This window comes from Ambystoma mexicanum, chromosome 14 (genome assembly GCF_040938575.1).
Source record: "Ambystoma mexicanum isolate Mex_15411 chromosome 14, UKY_AmexF1_1, whole genome shotgun sequence".
Taxonomy (NCBI): domain Eukaryota; kingdom Metazoa; phylum Chordata; class Amphibia; order Caudata; family Ambystomatidae; genus Ambystoma; species Ambystoma mexicanum.
In genome coordinates, this window is record NC_090940.1 from 308471575 (window position 1) to 308486801 (window position 15227).

Genomic DNA, 15227 nt, shown 5'->3' on the forward strand with positions numbered 1-15227 from the left:
TCCATGGGGCTGGTCTGGCGCAGGCCACCACTGCCAGGCACAGAGGGATTGCAGAGGCAGTTTCTTAGCGATTTTGGGCGCAGACAGCCCATGGATCCCTGGAAGGTCTGCGCCTATAAGGTACACACGCCAATGTGTCGGGATTGCAGCGATTTGGCAGGATTTATAAGGAGCCTTCAGGGAGCTCACTGAGGAGCTGCCATCTTGGGTGGTCCTCTAGCGCCCTCTCTCCGTTGCATCTTTTGAACAGTCACCAACACAAGTAACTTACTTGCTAGAGATGCATTCTGAGGAGAAGCATATTAACTTTTGGGCACAAGACGCCACTCTTCTAAGGGATTGGACTACTGAAGCTATGGAATATCAATTGTGACTTGGTTCCATCTTAATGCATCGCTTTACTTACCTCTCTTGTTGAATTAAGTCATTGAATACTTTTTAAGAACTTATGGGCTCTATATATATATATATATATCCTTATTGAGTGTTGTGCAATATTATAACACACTTGTTTCATTGACTGTGTGTTTAATGCCTAGAATAAATACTGTATTTGTATACATTACTGTCTTAATTGAACTATTGTGTGCATCACTGTGTGGACTCATTATGGACCCTTGACTCCACTCACACTTTCCTGAGAATAGCCTTGACTGATCTCCATTGCTACCTTGATTGGGTTTTGGCGAACCCCTGAGTTGCCCTGTTCACTGCAACTAGGGTGGCCTCCTGAAAGCTGTCCACCAGGCCAGGTCTAGAAATCCATCTTAACAGGTGTTAGCGCCTCCTTTTGATCATCTGAATAGGAAAAAAAAGCTTTCTTCTACTTTTATACTGCAGGGTTTGTGGACATACACAATGTATATGTATTTAAGATAAATCCCTTTCCGTAGCCTTAGCAATAATGCAGCTCAGTGGCTCGTTACTGAGAGGGCCCAAGTCTCAGCTCGTTCCGCTGATCAGGCTGAACTTCTTGTGGCCAAACATTCCTTCCATATCTGCTCACATTCCTTCCGTATTGGCTCAGACCATAGGTTTCCTCAGGTTCTATGGCCAAATCCAGAGTTTAGTAACTGCTGCGAGCGCTCGAGAAAAGGGGATTTGGCCAAAATAAGAAAATTCAGCAACCTCATCCGCGGTTTGCAGCCACCAGAAGCAAGAAACAAAATGATCATCAGTGCTGCGGCCCAGCCCATTCCCTTCATTTTACTAGTCTCCCTCCAACAAATCTCTTTAAGAACTTACTGTTCTAAAATATACCTGAAAACCACCAGTGAGAGCTGGGGGTTACGTTGGACTTCTGCTTGGCTAGGATAGATTGTTGACTTCTCAAATTATTTGCCAGACTCAACAAGAATTCTGGGCCCTGCAGAAGGATTAGGCTTCTCAGTTGCTAAACATCCCGTGGTTAGCTTCTAGAACAACTCGAGACCTTTCCTTTCATCTGAATATTAATTTCTTTCATCTGTATCATTTTACTATAGTCCGTTTTCTCCTAGTGGTATTTACTTTTCCGGACATCCTATTTGGCCCAGCATCTATCAGTAAACTCGCTTTAAAACCATCCAATAATTGCCTCTTTTGTACATAGCAATGAAATGTTTCTCCTGGCTGTAGCAAAATTTATTTATATACAGGAGAAACAATGCTCTTTTGATCACAAAAGAATGTACAATAGATAAGGAATCGGAGTTGCTGGGAAGCTGTGAGCTTCTTACAATGGGGTGCGTTTGAGGAACATTCTGACCAGGTTTTGGAGGGAAGTAAATGGGAACAGTCACTGGGGACAATACATAAGTGGACATACCTTGATTAAGCACAACCACCATTTGACATTTTTAAGTGCAGGTAGGCGGTACGGCCAGCAGTGCTCGGGATGTGACCTGATGGGTGAATCGCTAGAGTGGAGGCAGAGTAAGCGGGGGACAGAGGCAGGTTAGAGGTGAGGGAGAAATGTTAGCTAGCAGACAGATGAGAGGTAGGTTAAGAGGGTAACTCAGAGGCAAGGAAGTAGGCTTTTAGTTTGATTTTGAACAAATCTGTGTGGACTGTTTCTCAGGTTGTCCGGGGGAAGAGAATTCCATGCAAGTAGAGAAAAAGAGCGGAAGCGAGAGGAAGAACAGGGAGGACGAGAAGCCTCAAAAGTTGTTGAAGAGGCAGAGCAGAGATTACAAGAAGGCTTGTACAGTTGGATAGAGGATATTTGTGAACCAGGAGAATACATTTAAATCTGGTCCTGTTTTTCATCGTCCACCGTTCAGTCTGGGGATGATGCAAGGAAGTAGGTGTGAATTGAAGGAGTTCAAAGAGAATCCTGGTACCGAAGTTTATGATCTTGTCAAGAGGACCGAAAGCATAGTTGGGGAGACCAAAGCGGTTGCTGGCAAAGTCGCCCAGTTTAGAGAAGGCGAGAGTTGTGAAGAGATGCTTGGAGGTGTTGAAAGGAAGGAGGTGCCTGATTTTCCTAACATTTAGGCAACCTGCTGTTGGAGTTTTGGAGATGAAAGTAGAGATGGTGCGAGATGGTTCATAGATGACGCTTAGGTTTCTAGCTGAAGAAGAGAAGGAGAGAGTGTCAGGTGGGGACTGCGTAGGCAGAGGAAGAGATGAGAGAGAGCTTTTGGCAGGGAAGAAGAGCATCTCTGTGTTGGTAGAGTTTAACAGAGTCCAAAGCCAGCCAATATTTAATGGCAAAGAGACAATTGGAAATTTTGATAGCGATCAGAGGGAGCATTCAGGAAAAGAAAAGATGATTTGGGTGTTGTCCGTGAAGAGTTGGTAAGCGAACTGAAAGGAGGAGATTAGTGCCCCATGTAAGGAACTCATGGTGGCAACAGTAAAGACAGACACAAGTGATCACAGTTAAAGGGTGTATATTGAACTTTATAAAGGATGAGATAAACGCCTAATCTAAATCTAAGATGGGAGCAATATATATATATATATATATATATATATATATATATATATATATATATATATATATATATATATATATATATATATATATATAGAGCCAATCCTTACAGCTAAGAGTGTGGGATGATGTTCACCAGAAAAGAAAGAAGTATTCACAAAATGATAGTCAGGATGGTATGGCGGGGTCTCCCATACCCACGTTTTTAGCATGGGACAAGACGGGACTCCGGAGCACAACACCCTCCTGGGCCTCTCCAGCACGAAGTTCACAAGTCTATTTCACGATATAACCTTCAAGGGTCAAGTCTCTTTCCTCAAAGTCTCTTGCTTTAGAATGCCTACCGGACCAAAACAAACAACCAAACAAATGTTTCTTCTGTGGTTTTGTATCTTTGGGCGATTGCTATTCGCCCCCAGCACCTCAGTCCGCCGGGCTCAGATCCTCTTTGCAAAATGGGCCTCCTGCCGTCGGGTTAACTACAGCCTCTCAAATATCGCTCGTAACATTCAGGAGCTTTAATATTCTTTTAAACAAACACTGTGGATAACCCTCAACCGGGTTCACTCTCGTTGACACACTGTTCCCAGGTGTATTATTCTTCACCCCTACTCGTATGCAGCAAACAAACAAAAGTTCCTTCAGTAATTCTGTACCTTGGGCAATTGCTCTTTGCCCCTTGGATCTCCCTCCGCCAGGCTCGGATCCTTCTTGCAACTTGGGCCTCCCTCCGTCGGGTTCACTATGGCCTTTCAAATGAGGCTTGCAACTTCCTACTGCGGACAACCCTCGGCCGGGTTCACTTTTGTCTTCACAGTGTTCACAGGTGTATTACTTTGACCCCAACTCACAGGCATCCCTCAAATCGGGTTTCATGTTTGCCAAATATACAGTTCACTTTACGTTCTCACGATGCAGGTTTCACTTCCCTTAGCTTTCTCTTGTCAATGGGTCAGAGACATTCGAGTGTACAAGGGATTTTACGTGACCCTTGTTGGACCACTCAGACACCTCACACCGCTCTTTCCTAGTGCCTTCTGGTACTTGCAGTTTGAAAAAGGGGCTTGCAGAGAGTCTTTCGAATGAGCACTCCTGCGGCGCCTGACCATTCTGCAGCTGGCCCTTCTCAGGCTTTCCCAAAAGTTCAAACACACACACAAGTTCTTTGTTCTCAAGTTCTTGCGTTCATCTAGTGTTGTCGCTTGCAACCCTGGGCTCAACACAATTTGGTTTGCCATCAGCTTCCTCCGGCTCACTGATTGTGTCGTGTACACTTGCTTGGCTTGCTTCTGGAGTCTAGGACGGTACCACGGTAGCCAGTGTGATTCCCCACCTGTGTTATCAATGCGGGAGGCCTCCGTACACTGTTGACATCGGTCACTCCACACGTCAGCTGTACTTCCTGGTCTTGCAATTCCCTTTTCGGATGCTTCATGGGTCCGAGCTTCCAGGTCTGTCCGCCTATCTCCTCCGTTTGAACTGCCGGTTTGGTGTAGCTGTTTCCTCAGGCATTCGGCCTTGCTCGTAGTGTGCTCTCGTGCTCCGCCTTTTATCCCTGAGGGGAAGGTAAAGGGCTGTCAGGTGTGCGTGATTGTCAATTGCCTAACTCTGCCTGACCCGTGTGTTGGGACATGTCAGGTAAATGGCTCTGGTGTTAGTCCGTTGTCTGTTTTGCTGTAGGAAAGTGTTTGTGTTGGAAAAGGGGGGCATAGAGCTTCTAAATATCCTACGGAGTAGGATGGGGAAAAGGTGTTACAAGGAAGCGTGTAGCGCATCTCAACCCTCTGCATCCCACTTCTTCTCCCCGAAGACCCTTCATCCAGGTGATCATCCCCCACTGGTCCACCCCCAGGAACTGTATCCAATAGCGATGGCCATGTCCTGGCCACGTGGATGAAAAGATCTCCAGGGACTAGTAAGTGAGACGCCTTCAGGTTTTTCACACCCCACAGCAGAGATGTAGAGTGTAAAGAGGAGCCGACCCAACACCAACAATTGTGGATCTGCAGTCTGCTTGGCCTGTGTAATATTGTCAAATGTTCACAAATGTTCACAGGCACATTTTCTTAGGTGCAGCAGGGGAAGGTCAGTGGCGACAGGGTGGCCATTGGGCTTCGGCTGGCTCGCCCTCTTCTTAAGATGGCTCTCTCTTAACACATACACTTCCCGGGTGGGCCCTGGATGAATGAGTACAAGCTCCTGGGACTACCTGGTGATCTTTGCAAACAAGCAACTCCAGCACTGTTAGCCTGGGTTCTCTAATGAATATCTGCGAACCCTGGAGGAGTGGGGTCTGTGATATGTAACGCCTAAGTTTGTCACCTTCCAGCTCCAAGGGTGTTTTGGGTTCTTTGTATGAGCAACCAAGTGAGGCTGGTGATCGTTCATTTACCACCACTGGGCTGCCACAACAGGCTCTACTTCCTGAAGCAAGGGGGCTCCAGGCTGCTAAGGCCACTGCACTGTCATAACCCAGTCTCTAGTATGCTCCTTTGTCATAGTACATGTTGCAAATATCAGGGGCCACTGTCCTCTTTGCCCTGGCGTCTGTTTCACAAGCCTGAGTGTCTGCTACTAGTTGAAAGCAAATAATGAATACCTTTGGAAAGGTATAATTTGGGAACATATAAACTTGTGTTTCTAATGGGTTACCATTAAAAAAAGAAGAAAAAATGGTGAGGTGGAGAGAAATACAGAGTATCATCTATATTGTAATTATTTTTGCGTATTCCTTTTCATTAGACTTTCTTCAATTCCGACTTGTGTCTTATAAGCACTTTTTTTTTATTTTTACTTTGCAGCTACAATATCTTAAAGAAACATAAGGCAGAACTGGAAGAGTTGGACATTGTATTGAGGACAGAAAGGGAGATTCTTCAGCAGGAAAGGAGGAAGAACATGGTAGCTGTTGGAGAAAACCAAAAGCTGAAAGAAGAATTGGACAGGTAAGATTTACTTCAAGGAGGTTTCGTCCAATCACAAACCCTCAAAATGATGTCAGACACTCCCCTTACATTTTTCAATGTATATACTTTGCTGTGTCCTAAATGGGGTGGTTGGTAGGAGTCTTGACAGTATAACTGTCCATAGATCCACCTTTATGACACTAGAAGTACACTTCTACCTGTATTCTTTGTACACCCATAGTTAGCATAAATATTGGTTGGTGCTGTATATTACCATGAAAATGTTATTAAAAAATATTTCTGGCTTCTCAGCTCTCTACAGGGCCTCCATTGTTACACTTATGATGACCTTTGCTAATGTCACGGGGATGCCCTTTTAGTGAAAGTCGGCGTTAGTATGCATTTACAATGCAAATTACTCAATATCTCATTACTAGTTTGTCTTCTCCCCATTATTCTTGATTTAGAGATGGGGGAGTCAGTGCATGGTGTGCTCCAAAGCCCTACTTGTACTGGTCCTTGGTCTTGGTCCTTCTTCACTGAGTAAGGCAACTGAGTGAGTCCTGGTCATGCAATTTATAAGGTACAAGCATAATAAACCCACATAACCTCTGTAGAACAGTGTCGGGTGGCTTAAGGAGCATGGGAAAAGGGCCATGGAAGAGGTTGTGGATAGGTAGGTTTTTTTGTAGGGTGACCTGTACACGAGTGAGCTTATCAACAAATAATCCCAAAAAATAAGAGTAAGCCTGACATTGTCGTAACTAATACCTCCAATAGGTGCTACGCAGTTCTAGTACTAATGTTTAAACAATAGTTGCTTGCATTCAGACTCTTGTGTAAACAAATTAGAGCGAGAGCACACCCCCGGAAGGGACAGCACGAGGAAAGCTAATTGTTGCCTTCACTGTGACCCTTCCTGTCACATACTCGTACGTCCCGCCCTCTTTTCTCCATCCGTGTGGGCACCCCCCAACATGGGCACAGTACCTGAACCTTTTGGCAGTGTAAAATTGATCTTCACCTTTAAATTTAGTAGAGCGCAGTGGCGTGGCCATGCCCTGCCAAGCCCACGCCCTCCGGCTGTTAGGGAGAATTCTCTGTTTAGGCTGAATTTCCCTACCTAGTGAGTCCCCCAGCAGCTTTGCTGGATTTCTGGGGTTTCTTTTTTTCTCCTGCCAGGAGTGAGACTCTTTTACCCTCACTCTTGGGCATGTTGAAGTGTGTTTTCTTGGTTAAACCTTGTGTTGAATGGGCTATGGGGTCTTTTACTCCATAGGGCCTTATGTATTTTTGTGATGTGGGTTACACAGCACCCTCTGTGCCGTGACCCAGGGGTGTCCTAGGGACTCCCCAACATAGACTCCATACCCTGGGACTGACTACTGTCTCCCAGGGCATGTAAAGTCACCAAAGACTTTGCTAGTCTTGAATCCTGAACAGAACCAGTACAAACCATCATATTGTGGACGTACTGGCTGGGGCAATTCGATTGCCCCAGGGTCTGTTAGTCGAGGGGGCACGTCTCCGTCCCCCCTGATCGAGTTTTGGCTGGTGGCAGTGGAAACTACGTTTTATATTCGACCGCGAATATTTTCCTATGGGATTTCCCATTGTTTTAGGCTAACACATTTAATTATTTATTTACGGTAGCCTTAAACATACCGCCGGTTTATATATTTATTTTTATAACTCCGGTTGGGACTTTTTGCCAAAACTTGATTCTAAAATGGCGTTGGTGTTCGCCTCTGTAACTCTGACCCAAAGTGGAGCCCTTTGTTCCACTTTTGGCGGGCTTCTCCACAGAAGCCCTCCAAAGTGGTGCCACTCTGTCTGGGGTACTTAGGAGGGGTGGAGGGGGGTTTAGGCACCCTGGGCTGAGTTACCTTGGTAACTCAAGTCGCACTCCGTCCTGATTGGCCCAAGTGGTGAGCCGGCCGGCTCACCACTTAGCATGTTTGAGTGACAGCTAGGCTGGGTGAATGGGGGTTTGCTGCATAAAAGCAGGGCTTTGGGGACTGGAACTTCAGAAGTCGCCACAGGACCAAGAATCCGACGAGGGAAGAGCTGAGCCGACCTGCTTCGACGACACCACCCGGTGGAGCCCTGCTGAACCGTCTCACCACTTTTCCCGACGACCGAGGAGAACTCTTAACAGAGTGGCTCCTTCCCTTGACTGGTGGGGACAACCAGTTTTCGCCTGCTTTTCGCTTCTCGAGGTATCTCGTGGCCGCCTTGCCAGTGCCAAGCACCCCGGCAACCGGAACCCCACCACTTTTACCCCAACCACGAAAGTCGGTAAAACCCTTCAACCGGAGGACTCCGCGGCTGGTTTCTTCCCGGGCAGTGCAACGACCTTCTTCTTCTGCTCTTCAGCGAGAACTTCTTCTCCCCTGACCGACGTCGAGCCTTGCTGCCACTGCCTGGAACAACTGCCACCGCTGGAGGATCCTTTCCACTTAAGGTACCGTGTTCCGCCTGGCTTCCCTTGCCACCGACTGTACGGGGTAGATTTAGCCCCCGGCTTTCGAACCTGGGAGTGCCTGGGACACCCTGGCTAAACTTTCTAAGCCACTCTACCCACTTTCTAACTCTTTGCAAGACTTTGAATCCCTAATAACAGTGTGATCTTGGGCACATTTTCGCTCCGGCTACTCTAAGAGTGGGCCCTGCCTAGTGACTTTTGCTCACCTGTGACTTTGTGCTTCTTTGAGCCTATTGCAAGTGTTCTGGATCTTAGAGTGGTGTGTTTAACCCATTTCTGTTTCTTTTTACCCCTTTCCCTAACCTAATAGAGTGTCATCTAACGTTAAACGCTCACCTCTGTTTTAATTATGTGGTGTTAACTTAGAGTTGTCTAGATAGGAGTAGGGGTTGAAACTGCTTTCATTATGACTGTGTTTGAAGTGTTTTTACTATATGTTGCTAGAGTGTTTTTAACTTATGTGTATTTTAAATAAATAACTATGTACTTTTGAAACCAAGCTCTGGTCAGTGTTTGCTTGTGCTATTGTGTCTGAGGACATATTGTGTATACTTTGCATACTGCCTAACTCTTCTTGAGAGAAGTCTGACTGCTCAGCCACAGCTACCAGGTAAATCTGGGTGGTACAGACTGCTACCAAAGGGGTTTACTGCTCTACCTGTAGTCTTAAATCTTTTGCAGTGTTCCCCAAGGGAACTGCACAGGTTTCTGCCTAACACTGGTGTACAGCGGTGGGATTTGTATTGAGTATACATTTTATTGTGCTTTAGATACCTTAGTGCAACTAACCACAAAGCTTAGCACTGAAAAAGTAAAACCTCTAACATGTCAGTTATAGAAAGCTATAGTCAAGAGTCCCTTGCAGCCAAAACTGCTGATTGTTTAAGAGTGCTCTGTAAACATAAGGATCTCCTGACTAAGGGCAAGAAAATGGAGCTGATTGAAAGATTGTTAGCTAACCAAAGTCTGGGTGATGGTTCAGAGGAACCTACCACTCCAGCAACTGTAGATGACAGTGTTGAAATTAACATGGAGCAAAATGTTGATGATTCTGAGGAAGAGTCAGAAGAGGAGGGTGAGGCTGTTGTAACTGTCCCCCCTAGGCCTCTGCCTGCTCTACCTGCTGTACCTACTGGGCCTTTACCAGGTCCCACATTTAGTCCTCAGTACTTTGAACTGGAGAAAATGAAACTAGAATTGGAGTATAAGAAACTGAATGCTCAAACTGACAAGGAACTAAGGCTAAGGGAAATGGAGCTCAAGTATGAGCTAGAAATGAAGAAATTATCTGTTGAGAATGCTTCTCTCTCTGGCTCCTCTAGAAGTTCCAGTCCTAAAAGACCCCGGATGCCTAAAGAATTGGTTGGTATGTATGAGCCTAAGTTGGATGTGTTGGATTGGTTGTCTCTGTTTGAATATAATCATGGGCTCCAGAACATCACAGGAAATGACTTACTCACCTGGTTGTTCTCTAGGCTTCCCCCTGTTGCAACTGATGTGGTAATGGAGATGGGGGAGGAGGATAGGAAAGAGTATGAATGTGTGAAACTAGCTTTGATAGCTAGGTTTGGGAAGACCCCTTCCCAGTATCTTAAGAGGTTTAGGAGCCTCAAAAAGCATGATGGTACCCCTTGGGCTACCTGGGTGAGTGAAGGGTTGAAAAACTTAGAGGGATGGATTAAGGGTTACAAGGTGAACACTTATGAAGGTATGAAGAATTTGTTTATGTTGGAGACTATTTATGATGCCTGCTCTCCTGAGCTCAGACAACACTTGGCTGATTCCAAGGAATTAGATTCCCGGAAACTGGCTAGGGCTGCTGACTTGTGGGTTGCCAACAGGGCCACTCACAAGGATTCTGGGGTAACTCAGAAGAAGGATGGGGAGAAACAGCCAAAAACAGACTCCAAAGAGAATTCTAATAATTCCTATCCCAAAGAGGGCCCCAAACCACAAAATAACCAGGGTAAGCCACATGGGAAACCTAGTCAGGCTACTGTACCTTCTGGCCACAAGCCAGAAGGAGGTCAGAACAAGCCACCCTTCCAGAGAGCATTTGGACAATGCTATGTCTGTCAGGGTACTGACCATATCAAAGGAGATCCCAAGTGCAAGGGTAAACCTGCAGGGATCAGCACAGTCTCCTTAGCCTTCACTCCTGAGGATGAAGTACAGATGGCTAGTGCCCACTTTGAACTCTTTGCTGAAGAACCCTTGGGTCTTCAAGCAACTGTAAACTTAGAGCCTAGGGGTCTGGTTAGTCCCCAGAATAGGGTTGTGTATAACTCCCTACCTGTTAACTCTAAGGTGTATTATGTGGACAGTGTTCTTGTCAATGGCCAGGATACTCCTGCCAGGAGAGACACTGGGGCCAGCAGAACAGTAGTGGATGAAAGCTTCTTTCAACCTGAGGATGTGGCCAAAGCACCCAAAGGTCCCACTAAGATGTCTGGAGGCCCTGTCCAAATGGTTCCTATTCTACCAGCCCTCATTCGGTGTAACAACATGACAGTGAGGATCCCTGTCAGTGTTCAGACTGAGGTACCTGGGAAGGTCCTGTTGGGGAATGACCTAAGAACTCTAGGAGTAGTGTCACATACCCCCAGGCCTCCCAGTATGGAGAAGCAGAACTTAACCAAATTGGCTAGAAAGGCTACCTTGAAGGACCCTTCTAAGCCTGTGGGACCCTCTACTGAGAACCCCACTACAAGCCTTGGGTTTAGTAAGTTGACCTCTGACCCAGGCACCTTTCAGGATAGTATGCTAGGAACATGGGAGCCCCAACCAAGCTCCATCATTGTTCCCCTAGTCTCAGAGTCTCTGACTCCCCCTGCTTCTGAGGAAGAGGTGGATAGACCAACTAGGCCCCTATCTGGACCTGAGAGAACTGGTAATTCTCCGTGCTGGTGGAAAACCAGAAAAGAAAAGTCTAAGGCCAAAAACCTTCAGACTGTTGGACCTTCTACTGAAGACCCCAACTCAAATCCTAATATTAGGGGGGAAACTCCTAAAATAGGTAAGGGTAGATCTAAGAGGAAGGGGAAGCAGGTACATTGCCTAACCCCAACCCCTCCAACCAAGAGGCCTAAGACCCAACCTGCTCCCACAAGAGAGGTGGTGAGGAACCTTGGAGGCCCCTCTAGATCTAAGGGAATCCTTTATAAGGACCCCTTGAAAAAGCCTAACATAGGTTCAGAAGTTGTACCAACTTCTGAGGGACTGGTCAACCAGACCCCCTATAACAAAAAGACTGATGTTCCTCAAAGGGTCTGTAGGTCCGTTAGCTTGCAAAAGAAAACCTTTGAGTTCTCCATTGAACATAGGTCAAGGTGTCACCATCAAAATGCTGATGGACTCTCTAGGATGTATATCATCGACTAGAGGTATGAGGTTCATCCAGGAGTGGATTAAATCCTCCTGTCCCTTAGTCTGGGGGGGGCGAGTGTTAGGGAGAATTCTCTGTTTAGGCTGAATTTCCCTACCTAGTGAGTCCCCCAGCAGCTTTGCTGGATTTCTGGGGTTTCTTTTTTTCTCCTGCCAGGAGTGAGACTCTTTTACCCTCACTCTTGGGCATGTTGAAGTGTGTTTTCTTGGTTAAACCTTGTGTTGAATGGGCTATGGGGTCTTTTACTCCATAGGGCCTTATGTATTTTTGTGATGTGGGTTACACAGCACCCTCTGTGCCGTGACCCAGGGGTGTCCTAGGGACTCCCCAACATAGACTCCATACCCTGGGACTGACTACTGTCTCCCAGGGCATGTAAAGTCACCAAAGACTTTGCTAGTCTTGAATCCTGAACAGAACCAGTACAAACCATCATATTGTGGACGTACTGGCTGGGGCAATTCGATTGCCCCAGGGTCTGTTAGTCGAGGGGGCACGTCTCCGTCCCCCCTGATCGAGTTTTGGCTGGTGGCAGTGGAAACTACGTTTTATATTCGACCGCGAATATTTTCCTATGTGATTTCCCATTGTTTTAGGCTAACACATTTAATTATTTATTTACGGTAGCCTTAAACATACCGCCGGTTTATATATTTATTTTTATAACTCCGGTTGGGACTTTTTGCCAAAACTTGATTCTAAAATGGCGTTGGTGTTCGCCTCTGTAACTCTGACCCAAAGTGGAGCCCTTTGTTCCACTTTTGGCGGGCTTCTCCACAGAAGCCCTCCAAAGTGGTGCCACTCTGTCTGGGGTACTTAGGAGGGGTGGAGGGGGGTTTAGGCACCCTGGGCTGAGTTACCTTGGTAACTCAAGTCGCACTCCGTCCTGATTGGCCCAAGTGGTGAGCCGGCCGGCTCACCACTTAGCATGTTTGAGTGACAGCTAGGCTGGGTGAATGGGGGTTTGCTGCATAAAAGCAGGGCTTTGGGGACTGGAACTTCAGAAGTCGCCACAGGACCAAGAATCCGACGAGGGAAGAGCTGAGCCGACCTGCTTCGACGACACCACCCGGTGGAGCCCTGCTGAACCGTCTCACCACTTTTCCCGACGACCGAGGAGAACTCTTAACAGAGTGGCTCCTTCCCTTGACTGGTGGGGACAACCAGTTTTCGCCTGCTTTTCGCTTCTCGAGGTATCTCGTGGCCGCCTTGCCAGTGCCAAGCACCCCGGCAACCGGAACCCCACCACTTTTACCCCAACCACGAAAGTCGGTAAAACCCTTTAACCGGAGGACTCCGCGGCTGGTTTCTTCCCGGGCAGTGCAACGACCTTCTTCTTCTGCTCTTCAGCGAGAACTTCTTCTCCCCTGACCGACGTCGAGCCTTGCTGCCACTGCCTGGAACAACTGCCACCGCTGGAGGATCCTTTCCACTTAAGGTACCGTGTTCCGCCTGGCTTCCCTTGCCACCGACTGTACGGGGTAGATTTAGCCCCCGGCTTTCGAACCTGGGAGTGCCTGGGACACCCTGGCTAAACTTTCTAAGCCACTCTACCCACTTTCTAACTCTTTGCAAGACTTTGAATCCCTAATAACAGTGTGATCTTGGGCACATTTTCGCTCCGGCTACTCTAAGAGTGGGCCCTGCCTAGTGACTTTTGCTCACCTGTGACTTTGTGCTTCTTTGAGCCTATTGCAAGTGTTCTGGATCTTAGAGTGGTGTGTTTAACCCATTTCTGTTTCTTTTTACCCCTTTCCCTAACCTAATAGAGTGTCATCTAACGTTAAACGCTCACCTCTGTTTTAATTATGTGGTGTTAACTTAGAGTTGTCTAGATAGGAGTAGGGGTTGAAACTGCTTTCATTATGACTGTGTTTGAAGTGTTTTTACTATATGTTGCTAGAGTGTTTTTAACTTATGTGTATTTTAAATAAATAACTATGTACTTTTGAAACCAAGCTCTGGTCAGTGTTTGCTTGTGCTATTGTGTCTGAGGACATATTGTGTATACTTTGCATACTGCCTAACTCTTCTTGAGAGAAGTCTGACTGCTCAGCCACAGCTACCAGGTAAATCTGGGTGGTACAGACTGCTACCAAAGGGGTTTACTGCTCTACCTGTAGTCTTAAATCTTTTGCAGTGTTCCCCAAGGGAACTGCACAGGTTTCTGCCTAACACCGGCGTCTCACCTCAGACCATTTTTCTGCACAGACGGTGTCAGACCTGGCAGCTAGCGCAGATACTTTTTTTTGCTTCCTGGGTGCTCCCGGCTTGTTTTTCAATTCTTATTTCACTTCCCTTCGGTGCCTCACCTCCAAGGAGCATGTCGGCCACATGAGGATTTATGAGATGTGCCTCTTGTGACCACTTGTTCCCGGTCTCGGGCCCCCATTCACTCTGTCTTGAGTGTTTGGGGCCCGACCACCGCTGGGACTCATGTGCGGCCTGCAACGCTCTCAGACACATGACATTAACAAATCGTTTGTCACAACGGAGGGAGAACTTCCACACTTCTCCTCCACCCCACCTTAAGGACTTTGTTGCTGGGCTGTCTAGCGGAGTTCGTTTCGGGGCCGTCGCACAGGGCATTTTGCCTAATGGCCGTCCGGCTGAGGGCTCAGCACCTACCACTGGGATCTCTGAGGTCGACGCTTCTGCTTCGGGTGCAGGACCCAAGCTGTATCCTCCAGTGTCTGTGGCTTCTCCTGGTTCAGAGCCTATGCACCCTTCTCCCAGGGCATGGCGCAAGGTTTCAAAATGCTGGAGCGGCATGTGGCGGGCAGCCATCTTGGATCTGGTTCAGAGGGGCCCGCCTGTGCTTTCGGCCCATCGAGTGAGCTTTGCAGGATGATTCCAGGCCCCTTCCCTCTGGAAGCAGCAGCAGATTCTACTGTGCTGTGATTTGGTCCCCTCGGGGGTACATTTACCCATCACAGACTTACAGCTACGTGCACCAAGCGCCTCAATGCTTTGACCAGGAGTTGAGACCCAGCGCCTCGGAGGGTAGGGTCCCCAGGGACGCAGCGGCTAGTGAGGACTGCTTCTTCAAATGCTTCCTCTTCCTCATGTGTTCCCCTCAAATGAAGGGGCTCCTAAAGAATATTGTGAAGGAGGTAATCCCCCAGATGGCGCCACCTCAGCCCCCTCCCCTGGGTACTCCTCCCATTCCACCAGTGATTCCGGTGCCGGTCCCTCCACTGGTGCAGGCCCTACCGGTCGTACCGACCCCTCCACCTCTTTCACCAACCCCTCCCCCTCAACAGCCGTTGGGCTTGTCAGCGGCTCCGGAACTGGGGGAGACCCCTCCAGCACCTGTGTCCCGAGGGTTCTCACCGAGGTCTTGGGGGTAACGCACCCCGGTCCGATCTGGCATTCCCCTTCAGAGGGATGTCCTGCAGGTGGAGCGGAAGGTCTGGGAGAAGCCCAGGGCCAACGCCCAGATAAACAAGAAATTGGACAGCAGGTTCAGGCTGACAGATGAGGAGCCAATCCTTGCCTAAACACCTGCATCCCCATTCCTCTGTGGTGGCCCCC

At 47.6% G+C, this 15227-nt stretch overlaps 1 protein-coding gene across 3 annotated transcripts in view; it reads left to right on the top strand.

Moving 5' to 3' along the window:
* Positions 1-15227, top strand: part of CCDC88C (coiled-coil domain containing 88C) — a 916777-nt gene that overhangs the window by 597600 nt on the left and 303950 nt on the right. For all 3 annotated transcript variants that reach the window (XM_069637440.1, XM_069637439.1, XM_069637438.1), the window contains exon 21: positions 5719-5862. In XM_069637440.1, coding sequence (XP_069493541.1) covers positions 5719-5862 — 144 coding nt within the window. The remainder of the gene's footprint in view (positions 1-5718; positions 5863-15227) is intronic.